Source organism: Pseudoliparis swirei, chromosome 15, assembly GCF_029220125.1.
Source record: "Pseudoliparis swirei isolate HS2019 ecotype Mariana Trench chromosome 15, NWPU_hadal_v1, whole genome shotgun sequence".
Taxonomy (NCBI): Eukaryota; Metazoa; Chordata; class Actinopteri; order Perciformes; family Liparidae; genus Pseudoliparis; species Pseudoliparis swirei.
In genome coordinates, this window is record NC_079402.1 from 247,115 (window position 1) to 270,000 (window position 22,886).

The window sequence follows — 22,886 nt, forward strand, 5'->3', positions numbered from 1 at the left end:
TCACTAGAAGTTAGAACCTATTTGTTTGTCATGCAGCTGGATTCATAAACATGCTCCAGGTTCCTCTGACGGGAAGGAGTCTTCCTTGTGTCCTTGTCCCCTTGCAGGTGAACCAGACCCTGTGAACCAGACCCTGTGAACCAGACCCTGTGAACCAGAGAACCAGACCCTGTGAACCAGACCCTGTGAACCAGACCCTCTGAACCAGACCCTCTGAACCAGACCCTGTGAACCAGACCCTGTGAACCAGACCTTGTGAACCAGACCCTGTGAACCAGACCCTGTGAACCAGACCCTGTGAACCAGACCCTCTGAACCAGACCCTCTGAACCAGACCCTGTGAACCAGACCCTGTGAACCAGACCCTGTGAACCAGACCCTGTGAACCAGACCCTGTGAACCAGACCCTCTGAACCAGACCCTCTGAACCAGACCCTCTGAACCAGACCCTGTGAACCAGACCTTGTGAACCAGACCCTGTGAACCAGACCCTCTGAACCAGACCCTGTGAACCAGACCCTGTGAACCAGACCCTCTGAACCAGACCCTCTGAACCAGACCCTGTGAACCAGACCCTGTGAACCAGACCCTGTGAACCAGACCCTCTGAACCAGACCCTCTGAACCAGACCCTGTGAACCAGACCTTGTGAACCAGACCCTGTGAACCAGACCCTCTGAACCAGACCCTGTGAACCAGACCCTGTGAACCAGACCCTCTGAACCAGACCCTCTGAACCAGACCCTGTGAACCAGACCCTGTGAACCAGACCCTGTGAACCAGACCCTGTGAACCAGACCCTCTGAACCAGACCCTCTGAACCAGACCCTGTGAACCAGACCCTGTGAACCAGACCCTGTGAACCAGACCCTCTGAACCAGACCTCTGAACCAGACCCTGTGAACCAGACCCTGTGAACCAGACCCTGTGAACCAGACCCTCTGAACCAGACCCTGTGAACCAGACCCTGTGAACCAGACCCTGTGAACCAGACCCTCTGAACCAGACCCTCTGAACCAGACCCTGTGAACCAGACCCTGTGAACCAGACCCTGTGAACCAGACCCTCTGAACCAGACCCTGTGAACCAGACCCTGTGAACCAGACCCTCTGAACCAGACCCTGTGAACCAGACCCTGTGAACCAGACCCTGTGAACCAGACCCTGTGAACCAGACCCTGTGAACCAGACCCTGTGAACCAGACCCTCTGAACCAGACCCTGTGAACCAGACCCTGTGAACCAGACCCTCTGAACCAGACCCTGTGAACCAGACCCTGTGAACCAGACCCCCACCCTTGCTGACGATGTCATCGGCTCCAGCAAAGCCCCCCCCCACCCTGTCCCCATGGTCCCTGGAGCGGCCCTTGGAGGCCCTGGAGTCTCTGTCCATGTCGTCGCTCCTGTCTGGGGATCTGGAGGACGATGGGGAGGAGGAGGGGCTCGGAGACCTAGAAGTGAACCCGTATGACGGGCTGCCCTTCTCTTCACGCTACTACGCCCTCCTGGAAGAGAGGCGGAGCTTCCCCATCTGGAGGCTCCGCCAGAGTCTGCTGGAGCATCTGGAGAGCCACAGCATGCTGCTGCTCAGCGCCCCGAGCGGAGCTGGCAAGAGCACCCAGGTACCGGTCTGGAGCCACCAGGTCCCATGTGTCTCTGTTCGGAGAGCTGTGGGCTCTCTCCCTGCTCACTGACTTGAAGGCAGCCGCTCTAGAGGATATCAGTCAGTGTTGTCACGGGTTAGACTGATGCTCCATCCACTCTGCTCAGCCTGGACCTCAGTGGGCTCACCAGGTAGAGAGATGTAGAGAGAGGTAGAGAGGGAGAGAGGGAGGGAGAGAGAGAGAGAGGGAGAGAGGGAGGGAGAGAGAGAGAGAGTAGTGACCTCTGTCTCCCCCAGTGGTGTGTAGTGTGTGACCTCTGTGACCTCTGTCTCCCCCAGTGGTGTGTAGTGTGTGACCTCTGTCTCCCCCAGTGGTGTGTAGTGTGTGACCTCTGTCTCCCCCAGTGGTGTGTAGTGTGTGACCTCTGTCTCCCCCAGTGGTGTGTAGTGTGTGACCTCTGTGACCTCTGTCTCCCCCAGGTGCCCCAGTGGTGTGTGCAGCATGCCTGGGCCCATGGCTTCTCTCGGGGCCTGGTCTGCTGCTCCCAGCCGTCCTCGGCGGCGGCGGTGAGTCTGGCGCTGCGCGTGGCCGATGAGATGGACCTGAGCCTGGGTCTGGAGGTGGGCTACCGGGTGTCTCACGACGACAGCTGCACCCCCGACACCCTGCTCAGGTGAGGAGGTTCATGAGCATCGTGCTGGGTCATACCAACACGCCTTTGAATCCTTCACACGGGTAACAAAGAACCAATCAGAGCGGAGCTGCCTCCAGGCTGTTGTGAGCCGCTGGTTCTGCTGCTCTGTGTTCATCCTCTCAAACAACATCCCCCGGGACCCTTCAACCCGCCAACGCCACCTCGTTGCCCTGGTAACCATTCCAGCTCTTAAAGGACCCTGTCACCACCAGTCATGTGAGTCCCTAGATACGTCCCCCAGAACCCACCAGAACTCACCAGGACTCACTAGAACTCACCAGGACTCGGAGCCCGACTCAATGGACCAGGACCAGGAGGCAGAGCGGCCGTTGAGGGATCCTTTCGGGCCTTGCAGCGGCGTGTTGGAAGTGTAGGAGGATCCCGGCGCCGCGGGGGCTCAGCCAACCTTAACGGCTGGTCCAGGTCCAGAGGTGCTGGTTTAAGGGGGTCCACCTGGTCCAGGTCCAGAGGTGCTGGTTTAAGGGGGTCCACCTGGTCCAGGTCCAGAGGTGCTGGTTTAAGGGGGTCCACCTGGTCCAGGTCCAGAGGTGCTGGATTAAGGGGGTCCACCTGGTCCAGGTCCAGAGGTGCTGGTTTAAGGGGGTCCACCTGGTCCAGGTCCAGAGGTGCTGGTTTAAGGGGGTCCACCTGGTCCAGGTCCAGAGGTGCTGGTTTAAGGGGGTCCACCTGGTCCAGGTCCAGAGGTGCTGGTTTAAGGGGGTCCACCTGGTCCAGGTCCAGAGGTGCTGGTTTAAGGGGGTCCACCTGGTCCAGGTCCAGAGGTGCTGGTTTAAGGGGGTCCACCTGGTCCAGGTCCAGAGGTGCTGGTTTAAGGGGGTCCACCTGGTCCAGGTCCAGAGGTGCCGGTTTAAGGGGGTCCACCTGGTCCAGATTCCCGCCGACGTGGACTTTGATGGTTTTGTCCCCGGCCTCTAGAGCGTGAACCAGGCCTTCGCAGGGAGACCTACGGGTCCATGGCGGCCGTGCTCGTGGGCACCGGGCGGAACACGCCGGCCTGGTCCAGGAGGCCCTCAGCCGGGCCGCGGGGTGACCCCCCAGGACCTGCAGCAGCTGGCCTCAACCAACTGGGCGGATGAAGCTGGACCCTCCTCCTCCTCCCAGGTTGCTGCTGACAGCGGGGCCCGGTCCACAGCGGGGAGGAGCTGTGAAACCCGAGCCCAGGGGCCTCGTGGGCTGGCTGCTCACACACCTCCTGCCGGGCCCTCAGGGGCCTCGGGGCTGGCTCCACTCAGAGGGACCTACCGGCCACCTCCTGGCTCTGGTCTGGCCCCTGAGAGGAGGCGTGGCCCCCTGACTCTGCTCTGCTCTCCAGGTTCGTCAGCGCGCCGCTGCTCCTGGGGGAGCTGATGTCGGACCCCCTGCTGCAGCAGTACGCCGTGGTGGTTCTGGACGAGCTGCAGGAGCGCACGGTGCCCACCGACGTGCTGCTGGGCCTGCTGTGGGACGTGTGCCGCCAGAGGCCCAGCAGCTTCCGGGTGGTTCTGCTCACCCACCCCACGCTGGCGCCGCGCCTGGCCGCCTTCCTGGGCCCGGCGGTGGCTCACCTGTCCCTGGAGCTGGAGGGGGAGGGGGCGGCCGTGGAGACGCTGTACAGGGAGCCGCCGGCCGGGACGCAGCCGGCAACCGCCGCCTGCCACATGGTCCTGGACCTGCACCGCAGGGGGGAGGAGGGCGACGTCATGGTGTTCCTGTCCAGTGCTCAGGTACAGGTCTACGAGGACCCGAGTCCTCTGAGGGGGACCTGGTCTCTGCCTGGTCCAGTCTCAGGTCCAGGTCTACGAGGACCCGAGTCCTCTGAGGGGGACCTGGTCTCTGCCTGGTCCAGTCTCAGGTCCAGGTCTACGAGGACCCGAGTCTTCTGAGGGGGACCTGGTCTCTGCCTGGTCCAGTCTCAGGTCCAGGTCTACGAGGACCCGAGTCCTCTGAGGGGGACCTGGTCTCTGCCTGGTCCAGTCTCAGGTCCAGGTCTACGAGGACCCGAGTCTTCTGAGGGGGACCTGGTCTCTGCCTGGTCCAGTCTCAGGTCCAGGTCTACGAGGACCCGAGTCCTCTGAGGGGGACCTGTTCTCTGCCTGGTCCAGTGCAGAAGGGAGACTACTTTCCAGAGCAACCATTTCTAAATCCAGATCCATGAAACAAAAGTGTTTTCAATGTTCCAGAATCTAATCCGAGCAGCTTGTCGATGCTTCAGCCGTCGTCTCGTTCTCTGAGCTCAGGGCCAATCAGACGGCAGCTCTCAGGTTCCTGAGAACTCCAGAGTTCACAACCTGGTGGCAGAAAGTGGATCAGATCCTCGTCAAGTCGCTTTGTTCCTGAACAAGACAGTTCACTTTGTCTGGAGGAGTGAGACGAGTCACACACACACACACAGTCACACAGTCACACACACAGTCACACACAGTCACTCACACACACACTCACACACACAATGCAGTCACACACACAATGCAGTCACACACACAGTCACACACACACACACAGTCACATTCACACACAGTCACACACTCACACACACAGTCACACTCACACACACAATGCAGTCACACACACAATGCAGTCACACACACAGTCACACACACAGTCACACACACACAGTCACACACACACAGTCACACACACACAGTCACACACACACACACACACAGTCAGTCACACACACACAGTCACACACTCACACACACAGTCACACACACACAGTCACACACAGTCACACACAGTCACACACACACACACACACACACACACACACAGTCACACACAGTCACACACACAGTCACACTCACACACAGTCACACACACAGTCACACACACTCACACACAGTCACACACTCTCACACACAGTCACACACTCTCACACACAGTCACACACACAGTCACACACACACAGTCACACAGTCACACACAGTCACACACTCACTCTCACACACAATGCAGTCACACACACACACAGTCACACTCTCACACAGTCACACACTCACACACAGTCACACTCTCACACAGTCACACTCTCACACAGTCACACACTCACACACACAGTCACACTCTCACACACACTCACACACACAATGCAGTCACACACACAGTCACACTCACACACACAGTCACACACACACACAGTCACACACACACACACAGTCACACTCTCACAGTCACACACTCACACACACAGTCACACTCTCACACAGTCACACACACCGTCACACACTCACACACACAATGCAGTCACACACACAGTCACACTCACACACACTCACTCTCACACAGTCACACACTCACACACACTCTCACACACAGTCACACACTCACACACAGTCACACTCTCACACACAGTCACACACTCACACACAGTCACACACACACAGTCACACACTCACACACACAGTCACACACTCTCACACACAGTCACACACTCACACACACAGTCACACTCTCACACAGTCACACACACACACAGTCACACACACAGTCACACACACACACACACAGTCACACACACACAGTCACACTCACACACACAATGCAGTCACACACACACACACACACTCACACACAGTCACACTCTCACACACTCACACACAGTCACACTCTCACACACAGTCACACACACACACAGTCACACACACACACACACAATGCAGTCACACAGTCACACACACAGTCACAGTCACACAATGCAGTCACACACACACACTCACACACACACAGTCACATTCACACACACAATGTCACACACACACACAATGCAGTCACACACACAGTCACACACTCACACACACACAGTCACACACACAGTCACACACTCACACACACAGTCACACACACACACAGTCACACTCTCACACACAGTCACACACACACACAATGCAGTCACACACACAGTCACACACTCACACACACAGTCACACACACACACAGTCACACACACACACACACACACACACACAGTCACACACACAGTCACACACACACACACACACACAGTCACACACACAATGCAGTCACACACACACAGTCACACACACACACACACACAGTCACACACTCACACACAGTCACACTCACACACACAATGCAGTCACACACACACACAGTCACACTCTCACACAGTCACACACTCTCACACAGTCACACTCTCACACAGTCACACACTCACACACACAGTCACACACTCTCACACACAGTCACACACACTCACACACAGTCACACACACACACACACAGTCACAGTCACACACACACACACAGTCACACTCACACACACTCACTCTCACACACAGTCACACACTCACACACACAGTCACACACACACAGTCACACTCTCACACACAGTCACACACACACACACAATGCAGTCACACACACACAATGCAGTCACACACACACACACACACACACAGTCACACTCTCACACACAGTCACACACACACACAATGCAGTCACACACACACAATGCAGTCACACACACACACACACACAGTCACACTCACACACACAGTCACACTCACACACAATGCAGTGACACACTCACACACACTTACACTCACACACAGTCACACCCTCACACACAATGCAGTCACACTCTCACACACACAGTCACACTCTCACACACACAGTCACACTCACACACACAATGCAGTCACACACACAATGCAGTCACACACTCACACACAGTCACACTCACACACACAATGCAGTCACACAAACAGTCACACTCTCACACACAATGCAGTCACACACTCACACACACAGTCACACACACACAGTCACACTCTCACACACTCACACAGTCACACTCTCACACACACTCACACACACAATGCAGTCACACACACAGTCACACTCTCACACACAGTCACACACTCACACACACAGTCACACTCACACACAGTCACACTCTCACACACAGTCACACACACACACAATGCAGTCACACACACACAATGCAGTCACACACACACACACAATGCAGTCACACACACAATGCAGTCACACACACACTTACACTCACACACACAGTCACACTCTCACACACACAGTCACACTCTCACACACAATGCAGTGACACTTACACTCACACACACAATGCAGGCACACAGTCACACACTCACACACACAGTCACACTCACACACACAATGCAGTCACACACACAGTCACACTGTCACACACAATGCAGTCACACACTCACACACACACAGTCACACACACACACACACAGTCACACTCTCACACAGTCACACACTCACACTCTCACACAGTCACACACTCACACACACTCACACACACAATGCAGTCACATACACAGTCACACTCTCACACTCACACAGTCACACTCTCACACACAATGCAGTGACACACTCACACACACTTACACTCACACACAGTCACACTCACACACAATGCAGTCACACACTCACACACACAGTCACACTCTCACACACAGTCACACTCACACACACAATGCAGTCACACACACAATGCAGTCACACTCACACACAGTCACACACTCACACACAGTCACACAATGCAGTCACACACAGTCACACTCTCACACACAATGCAGTCTCACACACAGTCACACTCACACACACAATGCAGTCTCACACACACAGTCACACTCACACACACAATGCAGTCACACACTCACACACACAGTCACACACACAGTCACACTCACACAATGCAGTCACACACAGTCACACTCTCACACACAATGCAGTCACACACTCACACACACACAGTCACACTCTCACACAATGCAGTCACACACTCACACACACACACAATGCAGTCACACACACACACACACACACACAATGCAGTCACACACACACACACACACACACACAATGCAGTCACTCACACACACAATGCAGTCCCACACTCACACAATGCAGTCACACTCACACACACAATGCAGTCCCACACTCACACAATGCAGTCCCACTCAGCAACAGGCTGGCGGTCCTTCTCGTGTGCAGGAGGCCGAGGAGTGTGTGTCTCTGCTGGAGAGGGAGTGTGCCGCTCTGAGTCCTCAGCTCGGTCCTCTCCGGATCCTGCCCCTCCATGCTGGACTGGGTGGGCTGGCCCAGCGGGTCTACGAATCCAGCTCCCACGGTTCTCCGCTGAGGGAGAGTGGCGGCTCTGAGGGCCCGGATGGCTCGGTGCCGGGAGCCAGAGGTCAGGGGGTGACGAGGAAGGTCATTCTCTCCGATACCCTCGCAGAGGCTTCCTTCTCCCTGCCGGCCATCCGCTACGTCATCGACACGGGCCTTCAGCTCCAGACTGTGAGTGATGCTCCACTTGTTTCTTGTGCTTCTGTTGTCGGGAGAGTCTCTGGTGATTGGCTGCTTGGAGTGATTTCATATATGCTTGTTTTCTTACCAACAACTAAATGTAAAGAACAATTCCGAGAGTTGTTTGCCCAGTGAAACCCGAATGGTTCAGACTGAAGAAGAGGTGAACTGTCCCGTGTCCAGGTTTACAACACACAGATACGAGCCAACTCGCAGGTCGTGAGGACGATCAGCAGACACCAGGCCGACATGAGAACTCAGAGGGTCAACAGCCACCTCCCAGGTAGGTCAAAGGTCATTGCTGCTGTTCTCATTACCAGCAGCTGGAGTTGAATGTAGACTTCCTCAACCCTGAGATTTCACTTCATGCACTAGAATCACTGTGCAAAGGCATTCGGATTGATCTGTAGCTTCACTAAGAACAGCCTTATCAATCAGAGTTTATTAGAGGCAGCCTCACTAAGAACAGCCTTATCAATAAGACTTTATTAGAGGCAGCCTCACTAAGAACAGCCTTATCAATAAGACTTTATTAGAGGCAGCCTCACTAAGAACAGCCTTATCAATCAGTTTATTAGAGGCAGCCTCACTAAGAACAGCCTTATCAATAAGACTTTATTAGAGGCAGCCTCACTAAGAACAGCCTTATCAATAAGACTTTATAAGAGGCAGCCTCACTAAGAACAGCCTTATCAATAAGACTTTATAAGAGGCAGCCTCACTAAGAACAGCCTTATCAATAAGACTTTATTAGAGGCAGCCTCACTAAGAACAGCCTTATCAATAAGAGTTTATTAGAGGCAGCTTCACTAAGAACAGCCTTATCAATAAGACTTTATTAGAGACAGCCTCACTAAGAACAGCCTTATCAATAAGACTTTATAAGAGGCAGCCTCACTAAGAACAGCCTTATCAATAAGACTTTATTAGAGGCAGCTTCACTAAGAACAGCCTTATCAATTAGAGTTTATTAGAGGCAGCCTCACTAAGAACAGCCTTATCAATCAGAGTTTATTAGAGGCAGCCTCACTAAGAACAGCCTTATCAATAAGACTTTATTAGAGGCAGCCTCACTAAGAACAGCCTTATCAATAAGACTTTATTAGAGGCAGCCTCACTAAGAACAGCCTTATCAATCAGTTTATTAGAGGCAGCCTCACTAAGAACAGCCTTATCAATAAGACTTTATTAGAGGCAGCCTCACTAAGAACAGCCTTATCAATAAGACTTTATAAGAGGCAGCCTCACTAAGAACAGCCTTATCAATAAGACTTTATAAGAGGCAGCCTCACTAAGAACAGCCTTATCAATAAGACTTTATTAGAGGCAGCCTCACTAAGAACAGCCTTATCAATAAGAGTTTATTAGAGGCAGCTTCACTAAGAACAGCCTTATCAATAAGACTTTATTAGAGACAGCCTCACTAAGAACAGCCTTATCAATAAGACTTTATAAGAGGCAGCCTCACTAAGAACAGCCTTATCAATAAGACTTTATTAGAGGCAGCTTCACTAAGAACAGCCTTATCAATTAGAGTTTATTAGAGGCAGCCTCACTAAGAACAGCCTTATCAATAAGAGTTTATTAGAGGCAGCCTCACTAAGAACAACCTTATCAATAAGACTTTATTAGAGGCAGCTTCACTAAGAACAGCCTTATCAATAAGACTTTATTAGAGGCAGCTTCTGTATCAGATTGTTTATTGTTTTGCTATTAATGACATCTTGGAATTAAATAATTTTCTGTTCCCTGTATGTTCCCTGTATGTTCCATGACTGTTCCCTGGCTGTTCCCTGACTGTTACATGACTGTTCCCTATATGTTCCATGTATGTTCCATGACTGTTCCCTGTATGTTCCATGACTGTTCCATGACTGTTCCCTGGCTGTTCCCTGACTGTTCCCCGTATGTTCCCTGACTGTTCCATGACTGTTCCCTGGTTGTTCCATGACTGTTCCCTGTATGTTCCATGACTGTTCCCGGTATGTTCCCTGGCTGTTCCCTGTATGTTCCATGACTGTTCCCTGTATGTTCAGACTGTTCCCTGTATGTTCCATGACTTCCATGTGTGTTCCCTGACTGTTTCATGACTGTTCCTTGTATGTTCCCTGACTGTTCCCTGGCTGTTCCTTGACTGTTCCCTGTATGTTCCATGACTGTTCCCTGGCTGTTCCCTGACTGTTCCCTGTATGTTCCCTGACTGTTCCCTGTATGTTCCCTGACTGTTCCATGACTGTTCCCTGTATGTTCAATGACTGTTCCCTGTATGTTCCATGACTGTTCCCTGACTGTTCCCTGTATGTTCCCTGACTGTTCCCTGTATGTTCCATGTATGTTCCCTGACTGTTCCATGACTGTTCCCTGTATGTTCCCTGGCTGTTCCCTGTATGTTCCATGACTGTTCCCTGTATGTTCACTGACTGTTCCCTGTATGTTCCCTGGCTGTTCCATGACTGTTCCCTGTATGTTCCATGACTGTTCCCTGGCTGTTCCTTGACTGTTCTATCACTGTTCCCTGACTGTTCCCTGTATGTTCCATGTATGTTCCCTGTATGTTCCATGACTGTTCCATGTATGTTCCCTGACTGTTCCATGACTGTTCCCTGTATGTTCCCTGACTGTTCCATGACTGTTTGCTGACTGTTCCATGTATGTTCCATGACTGTTCCCTGGCTGTTCCCTGAATGTTCCCTGACTGTTCCCTGGCTGTTCCTTGACTGTTCTATGACTGTTCCCTGTATGTTCCATGTATGTTCCCTGTATGTTCCATGACTGTTCCATGTATGTTCCCTGACTGTTCCATGACTGTTCCCTGACTGTTCCCTGTATGTTCCCTGACTGTTCCATGACTGTTTGCTGACTGTTCCATGTATGTTCCATGACTGTTCCCTGGCTGTTCCCTGAATGTTCCCTGACTGTTCCCTGGCTGTTCCTTGACTGTTCTATGACTGTTCCCTGACTGTTCCCTGTATGTTCCCTGACTGTTCCATGACTGTTTGCTGACTGTTCCATGTATGTTCCATGACTGTTCCCTGTATGTTCCATGACTGTTCCCTGTATGTTCCCTGACTGTTCCATGACTGTTCCCTGACTGTTCCCTGACTGTTCCATGACTGTTTGCTGACTGTTTGCTGACTGTTCCATGTATGTTCCATGACTGTTCCCTGAATGTTCCCTGACTGTTCCCTGGCTGTTCCTTGACTGTTCTATGACTGTTCCCTGTATGTTCCCTGGCTGTTCCCTGTATGTTCCATGACTGTTCCCTGGCTGTTCCTTGACTGTTCCATGACTGTTCCCTGTATGTTCCATGACTGTTCCCTGGCTGTTCCATGACTGTTCCCTGTATGTTCCATGACTGTTCCCTGACTGTTCCATGACTGTTCCCTGGCTGTTCCTTGACTGTTCTATGACTGTTCCCTGTATGTTCCATGTATGTTCCCTGGCTGTTCCCTGACTGTTCCCTGTATGTTCCCTGTATGTTCCATGACTGTTCCATGTATGTTCCCTGACTGTTCCATGACTGTTCCCTGACTGTTCCCTGTATGTTCCCTGACTGTTCCATGACTGTTTGCTGACTGTTCCATGTATGTTCCATGACTGTTCCCTGGCTGTTCCCTGAATGTTCCCTGACTGTTCCCTGGCTGTTCCTTGACTGTTCTATGACTGTTCCCTGTATGTTCCATGTATGTTCCCTGGCTGTTCCCTGACTGTTCCCTGTATGTTCCATGACTGTTCCCTGTATGTTCCATGACTGTTCCATGACTGTTCCCTGACTGTTCCCTGATTGTTCCCTGGCTGCTCCTGGTGCTCTCCAGGGCTGTGCCTGCGCCTCTACCCCCAGTCCCTGTATGCCGGTGGGATGGAGGAGGCCCGGTGTCCAGGCGTCCTGGAGGAGGACCTGAGCCACTTGGTGCTGCTGCTCAAGAGGCTGGACATCGCCGACATGGGGCAGTGCAAGTTCCTGGACAGACCCGGTACCCCTGAACTTCTGATATGTTATGAGATGCAACATTTGTAGATGTGTGTGTCTCCTGTCCAGATGGAGCTGAGAGACGTTCATGAGACAAAACATGAACTTTTAGATTTGAGCTGCAATGAAACAAAGAGTGAACCTTGAAAGGGGTCTGAATACTTCCTCTGCATGTAGACATGTCTAAATCAGCTGGTCTTGTCTTCACCTGGTCAGTCTGTTATCGTGAATGCGTCCCTGGAGTGATGAAGAGCAATGTGGATCAGTGATGAAGAGCAATGTGGATCAGCGATGAAGAGCAATGTGGATCAGCGATGAAGAGCAATATGGATCAGCGATGAAGAGCAATGTGGATCAGGTCTTCAGCTCGTATGCTGAGTTCGGTTGTAGCCCAAGGAATAGGTGTCCCGGGTCAGGAGGTCTGATGAGCATCTAGAACCTCAACGCTGGAGTATTCATGGACCAGAACCTTGGAGCAGCCAGAGCTGCCTGATGTTGTCTTGGAGCACATCTCATGGGGAGGTCCCCGGTTCCATCCCCACTCTCCCCATGTGGAAGTGTCCTTGAGCAAGACACTGAATCTCCAGTTGCTCCTTAATATCTAAGGATAGGTCAATGCAGAGAGTAATGTCATATGTATGCAGCTATATGTACAATACTCTTCATCTAAGAAGATGAAGGTGGGAGGAGGCTGTGTAGTCTCTGAGGTATGATGAGACTGAACGGAGGTCTGAAGGTCTTTAACTTCATTTTATTCTTTTTTTATTTTCAAAAACAATTTCTTAAGTGTCTCCCTCATTTAGCACATTTTGTAGCACCCAGCTACTAATTGGTTTAATATGAGATCCCAGGTGTTCTATGAAGCCAGATTAAATACTACATGCTCTAGTCTCTCAGGACTCTGATTCAGGACCTCGGTAGAGAGACCAAACCAGTGTCAAACACCCATTTGATATGATATGGGTTTAAAGTTATTTAGTACAGATGCATTCAGGTTAGCTTGTTTTTTAAGTGGACTGCGATTCTTCAAGAGGTGTGAGGTTCATGATTCATCAAAGTGAGACTGAGACGTGTTCTTCACCTGCTCAGGAACCACTGAGGGTCTGCTTCATTCTCATATTACATCACCCTGTAGAATGAAGGACTCGTTAGTTCTTTGGGTTGACCTCAGTCACAAACTGTGTGTGCCTTTTATTATTCTCTGAAGACAGATCATTGATTCTTCATTGACATTAACATTGGAAGGATTGTAATATTTGTGGAGACTCTTTAAGCTGTTTCTGGACTCTTTAAAGCGGCCTGTAAGGCTCGTGGTGCCCGTTGCTGAGCAGAAGCAGCTCTTCAGCAACAACCTTTAGAGGTTTAGAGTTGAGATGGTCCAGAAGATCATCTACTCACGTCATGTATGACAGAGAGGGGTGTCATGGAGAGACTGAGCAAACACTACGCACTCACCCAGTGTCCACCATGGGGATCAAGAGGACCAGAAGTAGGGGGTAGTGTAGGGATCAAGGGGACCAGAAGTAGGGGGTAGTGTAGGGATCAAGGGGACCAGAAGTAGGGGGTAGTGTAGGGATCAAGGGGACCAGAAGTAGGGGGTAGTGTCGGGATCAAGGGGACCAGAAGTAGGGGGTAGTGTAGGGATCAAGGGGACCAGAAGTAGGGGGTAGTGTTGGGATCAAGGGGACCAGAAGTAGGGGGTAGTGTCGGGATCAAGGGGACCAGAAGTAGGGGGTAGTGTCGGGATCAAGGGGACCAGAAGTAGGGGGTAGTGTAGGGATTAACGGGACCAGAAGTAGGGGGTAGTGTAGGGATCAAGGGGACCAGAAGTAGGGGGTAGTGTAGGGATTAACGGGACCAGAAGTAGGGGTAGTGTAGGGATCAAGGGGACCAGAATTAGGGGGCATGAAGTGGGAAGGGGCCTTGATTTAAAGACTCGTCTTGGTTTCTGAGTCTTCTCAAGTGACCAAAGAGGCAAAAGAGACTCTTTATCTCTCTTTATTAGTTGGGAAGCAGACAACATAACTTTATTGTTCACATGAATAAATAATAAATATAGTTTAGTAAATGAAGCTGTCGAGAGGATGAGGCAACACCATGCTTGACCAATCAGAAGGCACTACCACACCAGCATGGGCTGGCTTTACTCCTGTTCTACATGTCTTAATGTAGTTCCTAGTTCCTTTAAAGCGTTAGTTTCTCAAAAGGTTCTGGGTCAGCTGGGATAGTTCCTGCAGTGGACGTGGCCCCACGATTTCTGTGGATTAGAGTTCCCCGGTCTGGTCATGAGTCTGATGGGTCAACCAGGTTTTGGATCAGATCTTTTATCAGGTCTGAGCTGTTGGGTTACAGTCTAGTTCTGTCCTGAGTACTGAGATGTCCTGTGGTTCTTTAAAAGGATGTTTCGGAACAAGTGTCCTAACATATTCACTGAAGTAGTACGTATGAGGACCCGTCAGCTAGTCTAGATCTCCTTCTGCTCAGTACAGCTCATGTAGACCCACAGAGTGGACGTGTCTTCCTCTGACCAGAGAGCTCCATGAAACACATCGATGAGCCTCACTGTTGATGATACAACACACACACACACACACACACACACACACACCTGTAGGTGTGGTGTCTCTCCTGTTGGTTTGCAGTCGAGTGCAGAGCAGTTATGTATCTTCCATGTCTCTCTTATTCCAGCCCCCGAGGCTCTCATGCAGGCTCTGGAGGACCTGGACTACCTGGCGGCGCTGGACGATGACGGGAACCTGTCCGAGGTGGGCATCATCATGTCCGAGCTGCCACTGGAGCCGCCGCTGGCTAAAGCCTTGATCGCCGCCTGCGAGTACGACTGTGTGGACGAGCTGCTCACTGTAGCCGCCATGCTAACGGGTAAAGACGAGGAAAACCATGACGATGACATGGTCACATCCCAGGAGATGTGACGACCACTGAAATGCCGTCCTGATGTAAATAAGTGGCTCCACATTGACGTCCTCTGGTGTCTCTCGTCCCCAGCTCCGTCCTGCTTTGTGACAGCAGAAGCCGACCGGGAGGAGGCTGCCGTCTCCTGCTGGAGACCCCTGATGCACCCAGAGGGAGACCACATGACCCTCATCCACATCTACAACGTCTTCACAGAGCGTACGTATGTTGCTCCGGGCCGAGCTGGTTGCTTTCAGGCGTCTCCTCACTGGACACATCAGAGGACAGTCCTCAGCAGGGCTCACAGGGAGAGGCCTGCATTGAGGCTTCAGAACGTAGACCTGGTCTCTGTGTGCTGGTTGCAGATAATCAGGATGAGGCGTGGTGCACGACAAACTTCCTCAGTCACACTGCCTTGCGATTGGCTGTGGTGATCAGGGCGGAGCTACTGGAGGTGATGCAGCGAATAGAGCTTCCTGTTTCTCCTCCTGCGTTCGGATGCCAGGACAACTGCACGAATATCAAGCGCGCCCTCATCTCCGGCTTCTTCCTCAAAGTAAACCCCTGTTGTCTCTGTCTGTGGACTCTAGTCTCTGTGGACTCTAGTCTCTGTCTGTGGACTCTAGTCTCTGTCTGTGGACTCTAGTCTCTGTGGACTCTAGTCTCTGTCTGTGGACTCTAGTCTCTGTCTGTGGACTCTAGTCTGTCTGTGGACTCTAGTCTCTGTGGACTCTAGTCTCTGTCTGTGGACTCTAGTCTCTGTCTGTGGACTCTAGTCTCTGTGGACTCTAGTCTGTCTGTGGACTCTAGTCTCTGTCTGTGGACTCTAGTCTGTCTGTGGACTCTAGTCTCTGTGGACTCTAGTCTCTGTCTGTGGACTCTAGTCTCTGTGGACTCTAGTCTCTGTCTGTGGACTCTAGTCTCTGTCTGTGGACTCTAGTCTCTGTGGACTCTAGTCTGTCTGTGGACTCTAGTCTCTGTCTGTGGACTCTAGTCTCTGTGGACTCTAGTCTCTGTCTGTGGACTCTAGTCTGTCTGTGGACTCTAGTCTCTGTCTGTGGACTCTAGTCTCTGTCTGTGGACTCTAGTCTCTGTCTGTGGACTCTAGTCTCTGTCTGTGGACTCTAGTCTCTGTGGACTCTAGTCTGTCTGTGGACTCTAGTCTCTGTCTGTGGACTCTAGTCTCTGTCTGTGGACTCTAGTCTCTGTCTGTGGACTCTAGTCTCTGTCTGTGGACTCTAGTCTCTCTGTGGACTCTAGTCTGTCTGTGGACTCTAGTCTGTCTGTGGACTCTAGTCTGTCTGTGGACTCTAGTCTGTCTGTGGACTCTAGTCTCTGTGGACTCTAGTCTGTCTGTGGACTCTAGTCTCTGTCTGTGGACTCTAGTCTGTCTGTGGACTCTAGTCTCTGTCTGTGGACTCTAGTCTCTGTCTGTGGACTCTAGTCTGTCTGTGGACTCTAGTCTCTGTCTGTGGACTCTAGTCTCTGTCTGTGGACTCTAGTCTCTGTGGACTCTAGTCTGTCTGTGGACTCTAGTCTCTGTCTGTGGACTCTAGTCTCTGTCTGTGGACTCTAGTCTCTGTCTGTGGACTCTAGTCTCTGTCTGTGGACTCTAGTCTCTGTCTGTGGACTCTAGTCTGTCTGTGGACTCTAGTCTCTGTGGACTCTAGTCTGTCTGTGGACTCTAGTCTCTGTCTGTGGACTCTAGTCTGTCTGTGGACTCTAGTCTCTGTCTGTGGACTCTAGTCTCTGTGGACTCTAGTCTCTGTGGACTCTAGTCTGTCTGTGGACTCTAGTCTCTGTGGACTCTAGTCTGTCTGTGGACTCTAGTCTGTCTGTGGACTCTAGTCTCTGTCTGTGGACTCTAGTCTCTGTGGACTCTAGTCTGTCTGTGGACTCTAGTCTCTGTCTGTGGACTCTAGTCTGTCTGTGGACTCTAGTCTGTCTGTGGACTCTAGTCTGTCTGTGGACTCTAGTCTCTGTCTGTGGACTATAGTCTCTGTCTGTGGACTCTAGTCTCTGTCTGTGGACTCTAGTCTCTGTCTGTGGACTCTAGTCTCTGTCTGTGGACTCTAGTCTCTGTCTGTGGACTCTAGTCTCTCTGTGGACTCTAGTCTCTGTCTGTGGACTCTAGTCTCTGTCTGTGGACTCTAGTCTCTGTCTGTGGACTCTAGTCTCTGTCTGTGGACTCTAGTCTCTGTCTGTGGACTCTAGTCTCTGTCTGTGGACTCTAGTCTGTCTGTGGACTCTAGTCTCTGTGGACTCTAGTCTGTCTGTGGACTCTAGTCTCTGTCTGTGGACTCTAGTCTCAGTCTGTGGACTCTAGTCTCAGTCTGTGGACTCTAGTCTCTGTCTGTGGACTCTAGTCTCTGTCTGTGGACTCTAGTCTCTGTCTGTGGACTCTAATCTCAGTCTGTGGACTCTAGTCTGTCTGTGGACTCTAGTCTGTCTGTGGACTCTAGTCTCTGTCTGTGGACTCTAGTCTGTCTGTGGACTCTAGTCTGTCTGTGGACTCTAGTCTCTGTGGACTCTAGTCTGTCTGTGGACTCTAGTCTCTGTCTGTGGACTCTAGTCTCAGTCTGTGGACTCTAGTCTCAGTCTGTGGACTCTAGTCTGTCTGTGGACTCTAGTCTCTGTCGGTGGACTCTAGTCTGTCGGTGGACTCTAGTCTCTGTCTGTGGACTCTAGTCTCAGTCTGTGGACTCTAGTCTGTCTGTGGACTCTAGTCTCTGTGGACTCTAGTCTCTCGGTCTGTGATGCAGTCTGTTGTCTCCTCAGGTGGCTCATGATGTGGATGGCTCAGGTAACTACCTCCTGCTGACTCACCGCCATGTGGCTCACCTGCATCCCTTCTCGTCCTACCTGTGCCGCCGGCCGTGCCCCAGACCCCCGAGCTGGGTTCTGTACCACGAGTTCACCGTCTCCAGGGACAACTGCATCCGCATCGCCTCCGAGGTCCACCCCCAGATGTGAGTCTGTTGTTCTGGATCACGTGTTTAGCTTCAGTTCCTTCAACCGCTGTAACCTCATAACGTCCTCCAGTCTGTGAGCAACCATACCTCACCATGTGGTCTACCATGTGGTCTACGACCATAGTCAACAACTAGATACCTCACCATGTGGTCTACCATATGGTCTACCATGTGGTCTACGACCATAGTCAACAACTAGATACCTCACCATGTGGTCTACGACCATAGTCAACAACTAGATACCTCACCATGTGGTCTACCATGTGGTCTACGACCATAGTCAACAACTAGATACCTCACCATGTGGTCTACCATGTGGTCTACCATGTGGTCTACGACCATAGTCAACAACTAGATACCTCACCATGTGGTCTACCATATGGTCTACCATGTGGTCTACGACCATAGTCAACAACTAGATACCTCACCATGTGGTCTACCATGTGGTCTACGACCATAGTCAACAACTAGATACCTTACCATGTGGTCTACCATGTGGTCTACCATGTGGTCTACGACCATAGTCAACAACTAGATACCTCACCATGTGGTCTACCATGTGGTCTACGATCATGTGGTCTACGATCATGTGGTCTACGATCATGTGGTCTACGACCATGTGGTCTACGATCATGTGGTCTACCATGTGGTCTACGATCATGTGGTCTACGATCATGTGGTCTACGATCATGTGGTCTACGACCATGTGGTCTACGATCATGTGGTACCATCTGATCATGTGGTCTACGATCATGTGGTCTACGATCATGTGGTCTACCATGTGGTCTACGATCATGTGGTCTACGATCATGTGGTCTACCATGTGGTCTACGATCATGTGTTCTACGATCATGTGGTCTACGATCATGTGGTCTACTATGTGGTCTACGATCATGTGGTCTATGTGGTCTACGATCATGTGGTCTATGATCTAGTTCAGGGGTCCCCCCCCCCCCCCATAGGTGGTCATTTCATCAGGAGCTCGTGTGCTGAACACGTGTGACGCCCCTGGTCGAGTTGATCATATCTTCTGAATGTTGAACTGGTCCTTCATGGTCCGGGTCCTGCAGCCTCTAAAGGACTCCCCCCCCCCCCCCCCTGCAGGCTCATGGAGCTGGCCCCGCAGTACTACCTGGGGAACCTGCCATCCAGCGACGGCAAAGAGCTGCTCATGGAGCTGAGGCAGAGTCTGGAGCCCCGGGCCTACGAGCCGGACCAGGGACCGGACCAGCACAGCAGGACTCACAGGAACCCAGACGGGACCGGAGACTCTCAGTCCAGCAACGAGCTCTGTGTCGTCCAATGAGACGCAAGAAGGCTCTCAACATGTCACGATAATTTGATCTGCGATTTGGTACTTTGTATAAATGAATGATGTTTGATTGGAATGTACAGTGATGTGTTCATGTATCTTCTCTGGACCCCGTGACCTCTTTGTGCTGGATGGACTTAAAGTTTTATTTAGAGTTTTTTATTTAATGAGGGACTTCTGTGTTTCTGTTGTTCTATAAGCATCGTGTAATAATGGAGTGGGTGAAACGCTCTAAAGGTTGACCTTTGACCTCTATGCAGACGGCTGTTGATACTGTTTTTAATGTTTTGGGTTCCCAGCTTAGGCCTTCTTCTCTCTGTGTCGTAATGAAGAATCCGATTTCATAGTCAATACTTCAAATAAAAGTGTTTTTCATGTTGGAAGTGACTTGTTTACTTTATGATGTAGTTGACTCCTCAGGGGACTCGAGGTCCTGGAGGTCCAGAGAGCAGCCTGAGGGTCCAGAGAGCAGCCTGAGGGTCCAGAGAGCAGCCTGAGGGTCCAGAGAGCAGCCTGAGGGTCCACAGAGCAGCCTGAGGGTCCAGAGAGCAGCCTGAGGGTCCACAGAGCAGCCTGAGGGTCCACAGAGCAGCCTGAGGGTCCACAGAGCAGCCTGAGGTCCACAGAGCAGCCTGAGGGTCCACAGAGCAGCCTGAGGGTCCACAGAGCAGCCTGAGGGTCCACAGAGCAGCCTGAGGGTCCACAGAGCAGCCTGAGGGTCCACAGAGCAGCCTGAGGGTCCACAGAGCAGCCTGAGGGTCCGGAGAGCAGCCTGAGGGTCCGGAGAGCAGCCTGAGGGTCCGGAGAGCAGCCTGAGGGTCCGGAGAGCAGCCTGAGGGTCCGGAGAGCAGCCTGAGGGTCCGGAGAGCAGCCTGAGGGTCCGGAGAGCCTGAGGTCCGAGCAGCCTGAGGGTCCGGAGAGCAGCCTGAGGTCGAGCAGCCTGAGGGTCCACAGAGCAGCCTGAGGGTCCACAGAGCAGCCTGAGGTCCAGAGCAGCCTGAGGTCAGAGCAGCCTGAGGGTCCACAGAGCAGCCTGAGGGTCCACAGAGCAGCCTGAGGGTCCACAGAGCAGCCTGAGGGTCCACAGAGCAGCCTGAGGTCCACAGAGCAGCCTGAGGTCCACAGAGCAGCCTGAGGTCCACAGAGCAGCCTGAGGTCCTAGAGCAGCCTGAGGTCCACAGAGCAGCCTGAGGTCCACAGAGCAGCCTGAGGTCCACAGAGCAGCCTGAGGTCACAGAGCAGCCTGAGGTCCAGAGCAGCCTGAGGTCCACAGAGCAGCCTGAGGTCCAGAGAGCAGCCTGAGGAGAGCAGCCTGAGGTCCAGAGAGCAGCCTGAGGTCCATAGAGCAGCCTGAGGTCCACAGAGCAGCCTGAGGTCCACAGAGCAGCCTGAGGGTCCAGAGAGCAGCCTGAGGTCCACAGAGCAGCCTGAGGGTCCAGAGAGCAGCCTGAGGTCCACAGAGCAGCCTGAGGTCCACAGAGCAGCCTGAGGTCCACAGAGCAGCCTGAGGTCCACAGAGCAGCCTGAGGGTCCACAGAGCAGCCTGAGGTCCACAGAGCAGCCTGAGGTCCAGAGAGCAGCCTGAGGTCCAGAGAGCAGCCTGAGGGTCCACAGAGCAGCCTGAGGTCCACAGAGCAGCCTGAGGGTCCACAGAGCAGCCTGAGGGTCCAGGAGCAGCCTGAGGTCCACAGAGCAGCCTGAGGGTCCACAGAGCAGCCTGAGGGTCCAGAGAGCAGCCTGAGGTCCACAGAGCAGCCTGAGGTCCACAGAGCAGCCTGAGGGTCCACAGAGCAGCCTGAGGGTCCAGAGAGCAGCCTGAGGTCCACAGAGCAGCCTGAGGTCCAGAGAGCAGCCTGAGGTCCAGAGCAGCCTGAGGTCCAGAGCAGCCTGAGGTCCAGAGAGCAGCCTGAGGTCCAGAGAGCAGCCTGAGGTCCAGAGAGCAGCCTGAGGTCCACAGAGCAGCCTGAGGTCCAGAGAGCAGCCTGAGGGTCCACAGAGCAGCCTGAGGTCCAGAGAGCAGCCTGAGGTCCACAGAGCAGCCTGAGGTCCACAGAGCAGCCTGAGGGTCCACAGAGCAGCCTGAGGGTCCGGAGAGCAGCCTGAGGGTCCGGAGAGCAGCCTGAGGGTCCGGAGAGCAGCCTGAGGGTCCGGAGAGCAGCCTGAGGGTCCGGAGAGCAGCCTGAGGTCCACAGAGCAGCCTGAGGTCCACAGAGCAGCCTGAGGTCCACAGAGCAGCCTGAGGTCCACAGAGCAGCCTGAGGGTCCAGAGAGCAGCCTGAGGTCCACAGAGCAGCCTGAGGTCCACAGAGCAGCCTGAGGGTCCAGAGAGCAGCCTGAGGTCCACAGAGCAGCCTGAGGTCCAGAGAGCAGCCTGAGGGTCCACAGAGCAGCCTGAGGGTCCACAGAGCAGCCTGAGGTCCACAGAGCAGCATGAGGGTCCAGAGAGCAGCCTGAGGTCCACAGAGCAGCCTGAGGGTCCAGAGAGCAGCCTGAGGTCCACAGAGCAGCCTGAGGGTCCAGAGAGCAGCCTGAGGGTCCAGAGAGCAGCCTGAGGTCCACAGAGCAGCCTGAGGTCCACAGAGCAGCCTGAGGTCCACAGAGCAGCCTGAGGGTCCACAGAGCAGCATGAGGGTCCAGAGAGCAGCCTGAGGTCCACAGAGCAGCCTGAGGGTCCAGAGAGCAGCCTGAGGTCCACAGAGCAGCCTGAGGTCCACAGAGCAGCCTGAGGGTCCAGAGAGCAGCCTGAGGGTCCAGAGAGCAGCCTGAGGTCCACAGAGCAGCCTGAGGGTCCACAGAGCAGCCTGAGGGTCCACAGAGCAGCCTGAGGGTCCAGAGAGCAGCCTGAGGGTCCACAGAGCAGCCTGAGGGTCCAGAGAGCAGCCTGAGGTCCACAGAGCAGCCTGAGGGTCCAGAGAGCAGCCTGAGGTCCACAGAGCATCATGAGGGTCCAGAGAGCAGCCTGAGGTCCACAGAGCAGCCTGAGGGTCCAGAGAGCAGCCTGAGGTCCAGAGAGCAGCCTGAGGTCCATAGAGCAGCCTGAGGTCCACAGAGCAGCCTGAGGTCCACAGAGCAGCCTGAGGGTCCAGAGAGCAGCCTGAGGGTCCAGAGA

The 22,886-nt window shown here is 53.0% G+C and overlaps 1 protein-coding gene across 2 annotated transcripts; it reads left to right on the top strand.

Annotated features, from left to right (window-relative positions):
• The first annotated feature begins 1,171 nt into the window (after nucleotides 1–1,171).
• dqx1 (DEAQ box RNA-dependent ATPase 1) lies at nucleotides 1,172–20,160 on the top strand. Of its 2 annotated transcripts, XM_056431924.1 has the most exons (11): nucleotides 1,172–1,619; nucleotides 2,081–2,274; nucleotides 3,629–4,019; nucleotides 8,296–8,601; nucleotides 8,794–8,893; nucleotides 12,426–12,584; nucleotides 15,269–15,460; nucleotides 15,587–15,712; nucleotides 15,859–16,049; nucleotides 18,272–18,462; nucleotides 19,570–20,160. In XM_056431924.1, exons 1-11 carry the CDS (start codon nucleotides 1,305–1,307, stop codon nucleotides 19,769–19,771), a joined length of 2,367 nt encoding a protein of 788 aa, XP_056287899.1. In that variant the 5' UTR covers nucleotides 1,172–1,304; the 3' UTR covers nucleotides 19,772–20,160. The 2 variants fall into 2 exon arrangements, with proteins under 2 accessions (XP_056287899.1, XP_056287898.1); XM_056431923.1 differs by lacking the exons at nucleotides 1,172–1,619; nucleotides 2,081–2,274; nucleotides 3,629–4,019 and having other exon boundaries at nucleotides 7,235–8,601.
• Nucleotides 20,161–22,886: the final 2,726 nt, after the last annotated feature.

Bases quoted from the DNA above. Each gene is read 5' to 3' on its own strand.
- dqx1 (XM_056431923.1), top strand. From the start codon at position 7,297: ATGCAGTCACACACACACTTACACTCACACACACAGTCACACTCTCAC. The intron at 15,713-15,858 runs GTACGTATGTTG...TGCTGGTTGCAG, and splicing joins CTACAACGTCTTCACAGAGC to ATAATCAGGATGAGGCGTGG. The intron at 18,463-19,569 runs GTGAGTCTGTTG...CCCCCCCTGCAG, and splicing joins TCCGAGGTCCACCCCCAGAT to GCTCATGGAGCTGGCCCCGC.